Source organism: Hirsutella rhossiliensis, assembly GCF_020360975.1.
Source record: "Hirsutella rhossiliensis strain HR02 chromosome Unknown scaffold00001, whole genome shotgun sequence".
NCBI classification, from domain to species: Eukaryota; Fungi; Ascomycota; class Sordariomycetes; order Hypocreales; family Ophiocordycipitaceae; genus Hirsutella; species Hirsutella rhossiliensis.
Genome location: NW_025408667.1, coordinates 11372475 through 11387222, shown reverse-complemented (window position 1 = coordinate 11387222; position 14748 = coordinate 11372475). Strand labels below are relative to the sequence as shown.

General features: G+C 55.0%; 3 protein-coding genes across 3 annotated transcripts; 2 read left to right on the top strand and 1 right to left on the bottom strand.

Annotated features, from left to right (window-relative positions):
• Nucleotides 1–57: 57 nt before the first annotated feature.
• Nucleotides 58–3471, top strand: HRG_01454 (pyruvate phosphate dikinase, PEP/pyruvate binding domain-containing protein; the record flags this gene model as incomplete). Its single annotated transcript, XM_044859925.1, has 9 exons — nucleotides 58–842; nucleotides 913–1069; nucleotides 1149–1304; nucleotides 1363–1627; nucleotides 1692–1922; nucleotides 2017–2081; nucleotides 2132–2139; nucleotides 2224–3334; nucleotides 3385–3471. The coding sequence occupies 9 exons, from the start codon at nucleotides 58–60 to the stop codon at nucleotides 3469–3471; spliced, it is 2865 nt and encodes a 954-aa protein (XP_044726325.1).
• A 1029-nt stretch (nucleotides 3472–4500) lies between these two features.
• HRG_01453 (ATP-dependent DNA helicase PIF1) lies at nucleotides 4501–8130 on the top strand (the record flags this gene model as incomplete). The annotated part of the gene is made up of 10 exons (XM_044859924.1): nucleotides 4501–4759; nucleotides 4841–4937; nucleotides 5009–5378; nucleotides 5588–5925; nucleotides 6245–6758; nucleotides 7028–7390; nucleotides 7445–7600; nucleotides 7644–7739; nucleotides 7835–7991; nucleotides 8045–8130. 10 exons carry the CDS (start codon nucleotides 4501–4503, stop codon nucleotides 8128–8130), a joined length of 2436 nt encoding a protein of 811 aa, XP_044726324.1.
• A 3208-nt stretch (nucleotides 8131–11338) lies between these two features.
• Nucleotides 11339–14108, bottom strand: HRG_01452 (integrase core domain-containing protein; the record flags this gene model as incomplete). Its single annotated transcript, XM_044859923.1, has 2 exons — nucleotides 11339–11451; nucleotides 11504–14108. 2 exons carry the CDS (start codon nucleotides 14106–14108, stop codon nucleotides 11339–11341), a joined length of 2718 nt encoding a protein of 905 aa, XP_044726323.1.
• Nucleotides 14109–14748: the final 640 nt, after the last annotated feature.

Genomic DNA, 14748 nt, shown 5'->3' with positions numbered 1-14748 from the left:
CCAACAGTGATTTGTACTCGACGCGCCAACATCAACAGTGGTGCCACCTTTGTACAAATGGCCAACGTGCAAAAGACAACCAACGCTGGATCCGCCGAGGATTTGGTGGTGGGCTTTGAGCATCTGGGCCGTGGCGATGTCGCCTTGGTCGGCGGCAAGAATTCGTCGCTGGGTGAGATGATCAGTGCGCTCAGTGCGGACGGAATTGCCGTCCCCCCTGGTTTTGCCACGACTTCCCATGCGTATTGGCAGTATGTCGACTGCAATGACATCCGGGACAAGATGGCTGCAGTCGTCAAAGAGTGGCAGGCGAGCAAGCTCACTCTGGCCGAGGCGGGCCAGGCGGTGCGCAGCCTGTTCCTCCGCGGCACCTGGCCCGGCAGTGCAGCAGCCGCCATCCGGACTGCTTATCGCCAGCTTTCGGCCAAGGCGCGCGTCGAGACGCTGAGCGTCGCGGTCCGCTCCAGCGCGACGGCCGAGGACCTACCTGATGCCAGCTTCGCCGGCCAGCAGGACACGTACTTGAACATCTCGGGCGAGGACGCCCTCTTGGATGCCTGTCGACGCTGCTACGCCTCCCTCTTTACGGACCGAGCCATTAGCTACCGTCAGATGCAGGGATTCGATCAGATGAGTGTCGCCCTCTCGGTTGGCGTGCAGCAAATGGTTCGGTCTGACTCGGGCGGCTCCGGCGTCATGTTCTCCATCGATACGGAAAGCGGTTTCGACAGCGTGGTGCTTATCGGTGGTGCCCGCAATTGCGTCGTAATTCACTTAGACCACGTGACCACTTATCGCCCGCAAAACGCCGCCCGTGAAATCGTGTGCAGGACGCCTGATAAGTGCATTTGATAAGTTCCCACCCGACTTATCGGGTTTCCGGCCAACCCAGCCCAGACATTCGCCCCGTAGGAAGGTTGCCCGATCGACCGAGATGGCCGCGGACGACTCGTACACGGCAGCTGACGAGCGCGCCCGTGCCGCCCGGAGGGCGGGCATCCAGGCGAAGAAGGACGAACAGCCGGCGAACACGACGCGGAGTTACGCGGCGAAGCAGCGGGAGTGGAAGGCGCGTCCCCCGGCCGGTCCTCCACTTCGATCCCTGTCACGTACGGCCCCCTAGGCGGCTAACAGACAAATGCGTATAGGCCTGGTGCCATACGCCTCGGGCTGCAGCAGACGGCTCGCTCTATAGCTGGCCCGACGGCGAGCTCGTAACGCCGGACAAGCTGGCGGCGTGGCTCAAAGAGGATATCCTGTTACGACGCGTTGTGCCGCCGCAGAAGAAGAAGCCGCGCGCGCGGGTAAGATTAGGGCAACGGCAACGGCGAGGCCGTACAGGTACGGCAACAGCGCGAACAGGAGCAGCTCGAGGCCGCGGCCATGGCAGAGGCCGAAAGCCTGGCCGAAGCTTTGGAGGTCCCCCTGGCCGAGGCCGCCGAGCTGCTCGCTGACGACCGCGAGGGCTACGTGCCACCCACAGGCCTCGCGACGGCTGCAGTAGACCTTACCGAAGGGTCTTTGCTTACGAGGGGCACTATCGACGCCTATATCGCGGCCGTTATCGAGCTATGGAGGCTCCAGGTGGCTCACGGCAACGCGAATACGGAGAATCCCGGGCGCCGCCGTACGAGGATTCCTTGAGCAACGGGGCCGGCAGCGGGGGAAGCACGACCGCGCCTCCTTTAAAGACCGCGGAAGCGACGGGATCCAGGCCGGCTACCTCCCCGATGAATGGCTTCGGATCCAGGATCTCCTTCTCACTGGCGCCGCGTATACGCCGCAAAACCTCCGTACGCGAGTCGACCTCCTCTTCGGCCACTACTACCTCTTACGGGGGGAGAACCGGCGCAAGATGGAGCTTGCAGACCTATCCCTACTCGACTATCCGCCTTCGGAGGCCCGACCCCTGTGGTTGCCTGGTAAGCCTTTTACGGGACGGCAAGCTAAATAAGACGGCGAGGAAGGAGTTTATGGGCGCGCTCCGGCACAAGGACCCCTTATTCTGTACGCAAGGGCCTAGCACAGCTCTTCTTTGGCGCTGGCACGTCGCCGGCGAACCGCCCCGTCCTTCCGGCGCCGTCAGGACTGGTATCGGATCAAGGTCCTCGTCGGGCGGGACCGCGAGCAGGAGCTCTCGTACCCGACGCAGCTACAAGAGACCTGGCGTATCTTCGGCGCTGCCGGCCTTATCGCGTCGAAGAAGACGCACCTCCCGCGCAGGGTGGGCGCCCAGGACGCGGAGACCCATGGCACGTCGCTCGCCCAGATCTCGCAGGCCGGCCGCTGGAACCAGAGCGTGCTCTGCCAGGCATATCTTACGCACCTACCGCGGCAGTTCATGCGTATCGTCGCCGGCTTCTCGGCCTCCCGGGGACTACTTCCTCGCGCGTGCGGCTCACGAACCCCGTACGTCTTACAAAAGCAGCTGTGGCCGTGGATCGAGGTGGGAACCCGCTTTGAGGCGCGGGCGCGCCGGCAATGCTGGGCAGAAGGCGGTCTCGACGACGACGACCTAGCCGCTGACGGCTTCCTTAAGCTTATGCGGCGCCTGCGTATAGTACTTCTGCAGGACCTGGCCGTCCTACAGCTCCGCTACCCGTCGCTACCGTTCTTCGCCTACGCCCCTTTTGGCGGGCCCGAGTGGGACGAGTTCGCCGTCGCCGTGCGGTCCACCGCGGTAGGGGCTATGGAGCCGGTAAGCCTGCTCGTACGACGCGCGCTGCCGGAACTAAGCGGCGTCATAGAGAGCACGCGGGAGGCCCTGTTACAGAATAGTCAGCGGCTCGCCATCCGGCTTGAGGCCCGGCTGGACGGGATTCAGGGCGGCCTCGATGCCCTCCTCCAAGGCAAGGTCCCTATCACCTTTACCGGCTACTTCGGAGCCGGGGCAGCAGAGGCGCCGGCCCCCGCCCCCGCCCCGTCAACAGTACCTACCTTGAATCTCAATACAGCTCCGGCCCCGGCCCCGGCCCCCGCCCCAGAGCCTCTGGTACCAGGCATGCCTATCGTCACAGCCCTGGCAAGGGTCTTTACGGTGGGGGACGTCTGGAAGGAATGGGGTGAAGGGTTTGCAGGTCAGAAGGCCGTACGGGAGCTGGAAGAGACGTGGGAAGCCGCTGGCGCCGGGAACGGGGTCAGAGTGCAGTTCTGTCGCCGGAAGGTGATCTGGGACGAGCTGTTGGCCCGTATGGCGTCCGGCAAATGCAAGGAGGCGGCCGTTGCAGAGCTAGAGCTGTTACGCGCCGGCCGAAGCTTGAACCGACTCGTCGACGAGCTCAAACAGCGCCGACGGCGGGGCCAGGATCGGGGCCAGGGCCAGGGCCAGATACGGGTACAGGTAGGGACCCCGTGCCCGATGACCCAGGTCCAGGCCGGGACCAGGTCCAACTCGAGGTCAGGGCCGTCGGGGCGGAGGACCCGGCTGGGAAAGCGGACCGCCCTCGTCGACGTAAGCCAGCCGCCTCGTAGAGTCTTTATACATATTTATATCCATGTAACTAGACATATTTTTGAGGATCAAAGGGCCGTAGGATCGGTGCATTACTATCTCGCAGTTCCTGTAGCCGAGCCTAGCCCCATTACCCATTCGCGGCGCTGCAACGCAAATATCTCGACGGACAGTAGCCTATACGGAGTGCTCCTCGACCAAACGCGCCGCCGGAGTGGAGTAGTCCCCCAGGCCCCGGAATGGCCTCGATTGGGCTGCTGGCCGTGGAGATATTCGCGTGCGCGGCGCCGGGCACTTATCAGATGGTAGATATGTAATCGCATACGATTTCCCGAAATTACTCCGCAAATCGACCCCACGATAAGTCCTGCTTATCACGAGCGCCGTTGAGCCGATGAAATGCTGGATAGCGGGTGAAATATTTGTAGCATGTAGAAATCCACTAGCTCAGCACGTCCTGTGCTCCCTCGCGGAGACCTGAGCGGCCAATGGCTGCTGGACGAAAAATACACTGAACTGAACTGAACTGAACTTGCTACAAATTGCTGCCCCTCCAGCTGCGGATGACGTTGTAAACTTACGATGCTGCTTGTAGGGCAGACATTGCAATAATTCAGCCCGAAGGGCGTTCTACTCAGTCAGAAAGAAGAGCATAAAACCTCTTCTGATTGGCTACTTGGCCTCCCCTGTCCTCAACTCGTGCACGAATTGGTCGGCTGATAACGCCACCAAATGAAGGCCCACTACAAACCCCTGAGCGTTGTCTAGGTAACTAGCGAGCTCTCGGAGAGCTCGCCGAGAGCTTTCAGTTCTTCTTTTCTTCAATGCAGCCAATTTGTTAGTTTCTACGCACGCTTCTACTTCCCCTTTCCGTCGAATCTATCAAACCCATCGGGTTGCTAACGGTATCTAGGTTCCCATATCACGGCAGCCGACCTACCTCTCCAGATTCCCCAAAGCACCACCAAGCCCTTACCGAATTGAACGCTCTGCAGTCCCGATTTCTTGATGGGACCCCTAACCCTGAGGGCATGACTGATCTGGAGTATATGCCGCGTAGCGCGCAGACTCACCACCAGATGCCACTGCCTTCCATTCGCAGGACCCCTATCGACGAATTCAACCGTTCCCAGCCGCTGTTAACGCTCGCGTTCCCTACCCTCTACCCTGACGGCAAGGCCGACTTCGTGGAGCCTCGCCTACGGAGCATCGCGTACCAGGACTACCTTGGCCATGCGATGAGATGGCATGACGGACGTTTTGCCCGCCATAAAACGTGGCCTTTCGTCGCCCTCAACACGCTGCTACGTGCGCAGGTCCGAAAGCGAAGTGACTACTTCGTCAAGCAACGCGACAGCCGCCGTCAACCCCTTACACGCGCTGACCTAGAGGAAGCGATGGCTGAGCCTGACGAGCCAGAGGCTCAGGACCTGATCCAGTCGATCACGCGCCAAGCCGCGGTAATCAGGGGCACCCGGCCGTATTGGTATAAGCAAAGAAAGGAATTGGAAGCATATGCCTACAATCTGGGCAGACCTGGCCTTTCGTTACTGCAAGTGCGGCCGATTACCACTGGGAGTCCCTATATCGTCACATGCCTCGATTCCAAGAGTGGAAAGCAGCTCCTGAGGCGGCGCGCATGGTCCTGTCCCGGCAACTACTGCGAGACAACGCCCACATCGCCGCTTACCACTTCCATAAGCGTTATACGCTGTTTAGGACTATTGTCCTGAAGCAGAAGTTCAACCTAACGGACTTTTGGGGCCGTTACGAGTGGCAGGGCAGGGGTTCCAGTCACCACCACGGCCTATATTGGCTAAGTGGCCACCCAGACTTAGATCCTGACAACGATCAGTCCCGGGAGCAATTCGCCCGCATCTGGGGATATCACATATCTGCTGTCAACCCAGAGCCTCAGCGAATACAGGCGCCTGGGGAAGGGAATCCAGATCGGCAATCTATTGGAGCAGCCCTTACGGTTCAGTTCCTATCAATGGTGGTCGACCGCGTGCAACGCCACCGCTGCAACAACTACTGTATGCAGCTCAATAAGCATACCAAGCAGGTTGAGTGCCGCTTTGGATTTCCTCACGGACAGCGCCTGCTAGCCTCCTTGACAAGGTTCCTCATTCTAAGCACTGGAACTTCAGGGGCGAGAGGAACGATGGCCAGATTAACCACTACAACCGCTTGCTTACCGTTGCGTGGCTAGCCAATACAGACGTTTCGCCCTGCACGAGCCTCCAGCAGGTAATCGATTACGCGGCCAAATACTGCTCCAAGTCGGAAAAGAAGAGCGAGTCTTTTGCCCAGATTGGGAAGGCTTTGATGTCCCGGGTCAAGGACCACAACCCCCTGATTTCCTTCACGTCAAAGCTCCTCAATCAGCTGGTTGCTGAGCGGGATTACTCTAAGCAGGAGGTCAGCCACTTGCTCCTCGGCCTGCCGTTACAGGAAGGCTCACGAACCTGCCTGTACGTTGACTGTCGTAATCCTGACAGGCATTCCCGCTCCCTCCGTATTGACGGCGATGAGGTTGACGAGGCCCCCAACGTTTTCGAAAAGTACTGTCAACGCCCGGAAGCCCTAGCGGACCTAAACTACGTCTCCTTCCTGAAGTGCTGGAATTTCCGCCCTAGGGACCCTTCCAAGTGGAAGCAATGGCAGCCAGGCAACGTTAACGGCAGGCCTCGTGTGCTGGTTTGCTTTCCTCGCTATCAGGCTGATCCAGAAGGCCAACAGTGGCTTGATTACTGTCGTGCAAAGCTAACATTAAATCACCCACATCGGCAGGTTGATGATCTCCTCACATTTGACGGCCAGCTTTTTGGTTCTCACGCTGAGGCCTTCTCCTATTGTTGGCAGCACCACAGTCATGGTGATGACCATTATGGTCGGCCAAAAGAGGCTCGATTACAGCCTCAAGATGATCAATACGAGGCTCTGCCTGTGGAGGAAGAATTTGATGATGAAGACTGGATTCGCCTCGCCGCCCTTTACCTGGGAACCCCTTACCCAGGAAGATCTTGACCTTCTTGGCCGCCGTGATATCGACGTCAATTACGACTGGACACGGCATGTGGGTACATATCCGGAACTTCGAGACGGCTACTGGAAAGACCTTATCGCTAGCCACCCCATGGCCAACGATGTGGAGGTCCTTGGCCCTCACTGGCGTAATACGCTGAATCCGCAACAACGGCTCGTGTACGACACATTCATGGGTCACTTCCAGGCGAAAAATCCTACTCAAATCCTTCTCCACGTTGATGGTGGTGGTGGCACCGGCAAGTCGTTCCTTATCAAGGTGCTTTCCTCCCATCTTCAGGCGGCCGCTCTACCGAATCCTAGCCCTATTTGCCGCGTAGCGCCAACAGGCGTTGCGAGTAACCAGATACAGGGCAGCACCATTCATTCATTGCTACGCCTCCCAGTAGGTGGTGTTTTTACCGACCTTCCCCCAGCCGACGCAGCCGCCCTTCAGTCCCGCCTACGGCACGTCAAATACCTCGTGATCGATGAAAAGAGCATGCTGGGATTGAGCAGCTCGCGCGGATCGATTCCCGTCTGCGACAGGCCTTTCCACAGCGTAGCCTCGAGTTCTTTGGTGGTATGAGCGTCTTGCTTGTGGGCGATTTCTTCCAGTTACCACCAGTCCGGCAAAAGCCCCTGTATTCGACTAGCACCAGCCTGTCTGCGTTGGAAAGGAGAGGGCATGTGGCCTACCGGTTATTTGATCGCACCGTCTTCCTGACCACGGTACAGCGCCAGGCTGGTGATGATCAGGCCCAGTTCCGTCAGGCGTTGCAGGAACTGCGTGAAGTCAAGTTATCCATACCGTCCTGGAACCTCCTTAGCAGTCGGGTACAGGCCAGGCTAACGCAGAGCGAGGTTGACAGCTTCAAGGCCGCTTTGCGGGTGTATTCTACAAGGGCGCGGGTCAACGAATACAATTACGAGCATATGGTTCATCTAAACTCTCCGGCAATACAGGTGGAGGCAAAGAATCAGGGCAAGGGCGCGGGGCAGGCACCAAGCGACAATGCTGGCAATCTATCTAACAAGTTCCCCATTGCTAAGGGCGCCAGGGTAATGCTCACTACTAACCTATGGCAGCCAGCTGGCCTAGTTAACGGTGCCCAGGGTACTGTATACGATATCGCCTGGAACGCAGGCGCCGAACCATTGGAAGATCCCCCCGGCCGTTATTATGGTGGACTTTGATAGCTACGACGGACCGCCATATCTAACAACTAACGAGGGCAGGAAAATCTCACCCATCCTCCCAGTCAGGCGAGACTTCCTTGTGGGCAACGAGACCTGCGCTCGCACGCAGTTTCCCCCCTGATTGTGGCGTTTGCCATCACTGTTCATAAATGCCAGAGCCTAACGAAGGATCAAATAGTTACTGATCTCGCTACACGCGACTTCCAGGCCGGGATTAGCTATGCTGCTGTCTCACGGGTTACGTCGCTGCAAGGCTTACTCCTCGAGGCGCCTTTCGATCGTCAAAGCCTCTATAACCACACGCCGACGGAAGGTTTACACGTCTGCGTTTCCTACGTACCGCGTTCACGACTAACTATAAGGCAGGGATGAAGATGCGCCTCGCTGACCAACAACGGCGTCAGGGTCAACAGCTGACCGACGCACCATATACACCACGCTACCTTGACTAAACGACATCTTCCTCTCGGCTGGGGGAAAAGGGAGGTTCGATATATAGTATATAGTTTACAGTTAGGTTGGGCCTGTTAGGAAGCAGCAGAGACTCCTAACTATCAATTCCTTAGTGCAGGTTTGGGGCGATTTAAACAGCTGGTTGCCCGCGGCAGGCGAATGGGGGGTTCTAGGGGGTCTCCCCCTAGGAAAGTGAATTGCAGGTATACGATATTTACCCTTCGGGCTGGATATTCAGCCGTTGAGCCCCTTTCCTTGGCAACTTAACGGGTGTTCGAAGTATTTTAAATAAATACATATTTTTGGCATATTGTTATGTATTGTTAAGAGTGTGGCTATATTGATATGTATTGTTAAGCTTATCAATAATTATTAATATAACGTCGAATGCTCGTCTCCGTCTCCGTTGCCGCCGCCCACATCCATGATCTCGTCATCAACCGCAACGTACAGTTTGCGAATCAAGTCGTTCCTCACCCAATTACTCAAGCATTGCAGCTTTTCAGTCCTGTCCGCGGAAAGTCGAGCTCGATCCCAAGAAAGTGTCCGCCTTGTGCAAGAGAACACCCGCTCCGGGTCGTCCGACATCGCTGGGACGCTGAGTATGTCAAGAGCCATCTGATGCAAGCGTGGATACTCGGCTCTCTGTTCCTCACGACACCACCATTCAAGCGGATTGGCAGTCAGCATATGTCTCGGAGGAGCATTGATGAATTTCTCAAACTCGTCTTCATCGCCAGGTTCATCCAGGACACTCATTGACTGCCTTATGCGCTCGTAAGAAGCGACCTCTCGCGCTTCACAACTGGGTCGCACGGTTCTCTCCGAAGAAATTGGTCTGTCCTTATACTTCGCCCATTGCCGCTGTGCTGCAGCAATGGCTGTCTGCCGCCACTCTGGTGCCCAATGACGGTCGAGATACCTCCGCCGTTTTTCTGGATGGAGCAGAAGTGCCGTGGCATACGGGGTTTTGTCGGTTTCTTCATAATACTTTGAAAGAACCCACCAGCCCATGTGAATCGAGCTTACCATGTGGGCGTTTTCGGCATACTTGACCTGCATCGAAGTTGAGCTTCTTTTCTTCAGCCCGAAGGCAATACTTGCAGAGTCTACGACTGACCTTTGCGTCTTCGAATTGCACGAAGAGGATGTCCATGTTCTCTAGCACCTGATCTATTGAAGCCCAGGCCATTTGCTGCTCCAAGGTGGCCTGGTGAAACGGCTGCAAAAGCTCGTGTGTCATCTTCAATACTTGCCAGTCATCGTGAGTCAGGATGTCGTCCTCAAGCTCTCGATGATACTGATTGACGAAGACCGACAATGGGCCTTCCTGGCTGATGGCGGCATCAAGCAGCTTGAACCACGAGTTCCAGCGCGTGATGTTGTCGATACCGAGGGCTTTCCCCGCAATGTCGTCCCATGCATCGTTGTGAATTGTAGAGTTGCGAATGAACACAGCAATGTTGTGAAGTTTCCCCATTGGACCGATGCTCCGCCAACCGGCAGTATCATTTCTTTTCCTGCGCTTGGCGTGAGTTCTTGGCGTAGATTCTGAATGGAGGTGGTCATGCAAGGCATCTGCGACAGTAGTTTGATTCAGTTCGTCGTCCGCCTGTTCAACGGCGGCCTGAAGTGCACTTTCGCTGGTCGCAAAGAGAAAGGCTTGCAGGAAAGGTTAATGATGTGGCCAGCGCATCGTGTTCGAGACGATATCGGATCAAAGGTCAGCCCATGCTCTTGCGATAAATCAGCAGAAAGTTGACGGAGGCAAGTGTCATTTTTCGCATCATTGTCTCCGGTGAAATAGCCGAGTTTCTGTGTGATGCCGTATCTCCGGATGATCTTCAGTAGGTGCGGCGTCATCGCTGCGCCCGCGTGCGACCGTCGCAGGTTTGGCAATCCCAGCAATGCCTTGCGAGGCTTGTATGCCTCGTCGACCCATTGCGCATGAACAGCGATGTATGCCTTGCGTTGAGGAGAAGACCATACATCCATTGCGATATGCACAAGACTCCGAGCGCCTTCGAGCCACCGACAGACGGATTGTTGATGCGTATCGTACGCTATCTCACGGAGGATGAGCAAAGTAGGCATAAAGATCAGGGACTGAAGAACTCTTGATTCTCTATCTAAAGAGTGGAAATGATGCGACTATAAATACATAGTGCAAACAACTAGAACCTTCTAAGTGATTGATAATGCTCACGTTATGTGGCAAATAGTCAGCGTGGCAGGTGGCGAAGGTTGCAAGTGGCAATAGTAAGCAGTGGCGATAGTAGGGTCATCTGACCACCATGGTGAGGGAGCCTGTGAAGGTGACTGTGCGAATAGGGGGATCAGACTGTTGGAGGCTGATATTCCCTGTGTGACATACCCCCCCAGGTTGTGCTGGCGGTAGGTAGTGCAAACTGAAGAACGATAGAAGGAAATTACATCCCTAGCACAGTAGAGATATCAACGAGGCCGAGTTGTTGCACGAAAGTCTTAAACTTCTGGTTCGGCAGAGCTTTCGTGAGGCCGTCTGCGATCATTTGAGCTGTAGGCGTATACACAAGCTTATAGAGGCCTTGCTCGAATGCCTGTCTAGCCCAACAGGTGTGAATGTCGATATGACGAAGGGCTGTGCGAAGGCGAGGGATATCTTGTGTAACAAGACGAATCGTCTGAAGATTGTCACACTGAATGGTTGGAATTCCATCTAGCTTTAAAGAAAGCTGTTGAAAGAGACGGAAAGTTGCAATGGTCTCCTTTGCTGTGTGCGTGAGAGCAAGGAGTTCGGCTTCTGTAGACGAAGTCGTGACGGTGTCCTGTTTCCCGGCTGTTGAAGATCTCCACGAACACAGAGACGGGCTTTGAACTTCGTGAGAAAGCCGTGCTTATCGAACTTGTATTTGAAGACCCAGGTTAGCGGCAAAGGCTTCCCTGTGGCTTGGTCCTGCGGAATAGCCTTGAAAGTTCCTCTCTGCTGGAGAGACTTCCATTCTGTGTGGGCTGCTTCCTTGAACTGAGGGCCAAAGCGGTGGGTCTGTAGTTCTCGAAAGGTCTCAGGCTCTGGAGGGAGTGATCGGCTGTGCAGCTTCTCTTCTCGTCCGAGAAAGAAGGAACTATGAAAATGGCTTTTCGAACTAGCCATGAAAGTGCCCAGCTTGCGCGGTTTGGGCTGTCGTGATGATCGTCGTGGTTGAGGAGGTGAATGCTCACTGGGTCCTAGATCCGGCGTTGGATAGGGATTCTGAGCGTCGTGAAATTCATCCTGGTCATCTGATTCCTCGTGATCAGATGGTTCGGGTAGAACTTGAATCGTAGACCCGTCTTCCTGACTTTGAGTCGTCGAGGAAGGGTCTTCTGGGGAGAGTTCGAGATCTTCCATACGAGTAGCAACTTCCTCGTATTCCGATTCGTCCTCGATGTGGCCTGGGAGCCGAACTTCAATGCGCTGTGGGATAGGCTCCGGCGGCTTATCGATCCCATCGTAGAAGAGGCTTTCGTTGAAAGTCACATCTCGGACCCTTCGGACTTCCGACGTGGAAGGGATCCAAATCCTGAAAATGTTGGTGGAGTCGTATCCTACCAAGTAACCGATCTCAGCGTGAGGGTCGGTCTTGAGGTCCTTCTTCTGTTTGTTCTGAAGGGCCTGCTTGTTCAAAGGGTAGGCTCGACAGCCGTACGCCTTGAGAAAAGTGATATCAGGCTGAGTCTGTTGATAGCCTGTATCCTTGTTGTTGTCTTGCAGCCACTGGTGAAGCAGCTGAAACGGGGTTTTGAAACCGTGGTTCTGCATGGGCGATCTGTTATGCAAAAACACTGCGGCTTTCCAAGTCTCTGGCCAAAGATCAGATGGTAACTTGGCATCAATTCCCATCGTTCTGGCCTGGGTGCCTATTACCCCCCCAGATCGTTCTGCAGAACCGTTCTGAGCTGAAGTGTAAGGGGCGGTTGGTTCGTCTTGAATTCCCCTTTCTTCAACCCATGCCTCGTAGGCGGTCTGAAGAGCACGATCGTTGTCTCGGTGGATAATGCAAATGTTGAGATCCCATTGGCGCTTGATCATCGCCTCATGGTTCCTCAGGGCGGTCATGACGGAGTCCTGGGTCGCGTCATTGAGAAAGTGGATGAAAATCATGGAAGTAAATTCATCCTTGATTAGAAGGACAGCTTCCTTGTCATTGAAGGAAGTGTGAAGACTGAAGATATCAATGTAGATTCTCCAAAATGGTCGTTGTGCCTTGTTTTGAGGGGATCGTCGTGATACAACCCTCTTCCCTTTGCCAAGGGAGCAAGATTCGCAGTCAACTGTGACTGGACCTTTGATCTTGCATCCTGTTGTGTTCTCAACAAGATGCTCTAGGGCTTGAGCGTTCAAGTGGCCTAGACGTTTGTGCCATAGCGTGGCATCCGCGATTTGCGCCGGGCGAGGCGCCGAAGAAGATGTGAAGTTGGAGGATGGTGCAACCTCCGAAAGTTGGTTATACTCTATAACCGGTTGACGGAACAACCGTCTGGTGTGAAAAACTATCTGATCGTCCTTGGAGACGAGTCCAGACGCTGGGTTCCAGTTGTATCCCTTCGCAAGAAAGCGGTCGAGGGATGCGATGTTCGTGTGGAAGTTTGGCACGTAGGCGACTTCGTTGAGCTGAAAAAGTCCTCCTTCTTCAAGCTTCATGCGAACTGTGCCGTTGCCAAGGATCTGAAGTTGACTATCTCCTGCGAAGAGATCTTCGGGTTCTGCAAGAGACGAGTAGTCGAGGAAACGGGATCGGTCGTTGCAAATATGCGTGTCAGATCCAGAATCAAGGATAAAAGAGTCACGCAGCGGGTAGACTGCCTTTCCTGCTGAAAAACTCGTTGACGGTGGAGGTGTGTGTTCGGGAGTAGGCGGAAGACCGGCAAACGCTGTGCCTTTGACTGAGGAGCCATTAGAGGAGTCTGACGCCTTCTCCTTTTCTTTCTGCTTGGATTGTTGTGCTCTCTCCGTCATCGTCTTTGCCCATGGATTGGAGTCGAGGATATCCTTGATCTTCTTCTCAACCGTCTGATCTGCAGTCCAGCCATCAGGCCTAGCTGACTCAATGAGATAGAAGCAATCTGCGAAGAAATGGTGTTTTCCGCAGACACACAAGGGGATCCCCTTGTCGTTCTTCCTCGAAGACCACTTAGGCTTATCCTCTTTCTTCTCCGTTTTCTCTCCCTTGCCCTGGAAGGCAGCTCCAAACGATCCTTTGTTGTTTTTGGCGGCCTTAATCCGGTGAGCTCTCTCAAAGATCTCACTGATCTTAATGCCGTCAGGGAACACGGTCTTCCAGTTAGGCTTGCCGAGTGCGGCTTCGTCCTCCATTTTATTGACCCAGTAGTCAGTGAATGGGGTGTTGATAGATGAAACAGCCTGTAGGAAGTCTTGAGTAGGGCGTAGGTCCTGAACGTCAGGGAGCCCTAGTTGTTTTGCCTCTGTAAGGACTTTTTGCCATTGGGTGACCCAAGCTTCGATCTTGGTCCGGTTAGGCGATTGAAGGGTTGAACGATAACGTTGAAGAACTTCCCTCTCGAGTGCCCAATCTGTGGGGGCCACACGAGCCTGAAGTAGGGTGAGTTGCTTCGCAACGTCGTGTTCCTCGGCAATGGTGCTGTAGTAGTTGCCGATTGTCTTGACGATGTGTTGTTGAAGGCTTGCAAGGGCCTTCACTTGATCCCTGTACCCTTGAAGCTTCGAGCGGTACTGGGTGTGGAGGAATTCAAGTCTGCGAAATTCCTCCGAGGTCAGATCCACGAGATCAGATACTTTATCGTTGATCAAGCGGAAGGTTGGTTCAACAGGCTGCTGAAGAACCGGCTTGCCCTCCTGAACGGCAGGGTCAAGGAATTCCCAAAGATTATGGGAGGTCGCGAATTTCTTGACGATAGAAATCCATTGTTTCCAGTCGCAAGGGCCGTTGAGCACGGTACCCTTGGAAGAGCCATCAAGATCTAGAGCTGAGCTCATTGTGGAAGCGTTTTCTGTGCAGCGGAATGAACAAGAATAAGATACCCAGTCAATGGCAGACCGGGCTCATAACTATCTCACGGAGGATGAGCAAAGTAGGCATAAAGATCAGGGACTGAAGAACTCTTGATTCTCTATCTAAAGAGTGGAAATGATGCGACTATAAATACATAGTGCAAACAACTAGAACCTTCTAAGTGATTGATAATGCTCACGTTATGTGGCAAATAGTCAGCGTGGCAGGTGGCGAAGGTTGCAAGTGGCAATAGTAAGCAGTGGCGATAGTAGGGTCATCTGACCACCATGGTGAGGGAGCCTGTGAAGGTGACTGTGCGAATAGGGGGATCAGACTGTTGGAGGCTGATATTCCCTGTGTGACATACGCCCTATCTAGATCCGAAGCGACCGTGTTGCTAGAGTCGACGAGGAACTCCTCGACTGCGGGGTTGATCGCGGTCAAAAGTGCCTGATACTCTGGCCACGTCGCGCAGCTCAGTGGCAGATGCCTATTCGCGGAAAGTAGCATCTGTGCCTCTCGGAAAGCATCGACATTGATCACGCTCCGCAAAATGTTGACCTCGCTCTCTTGAGTCAGCCTCAGCTGCTTTTCGCTTGTTCTCGCAAAGGCATTCTCGATGGC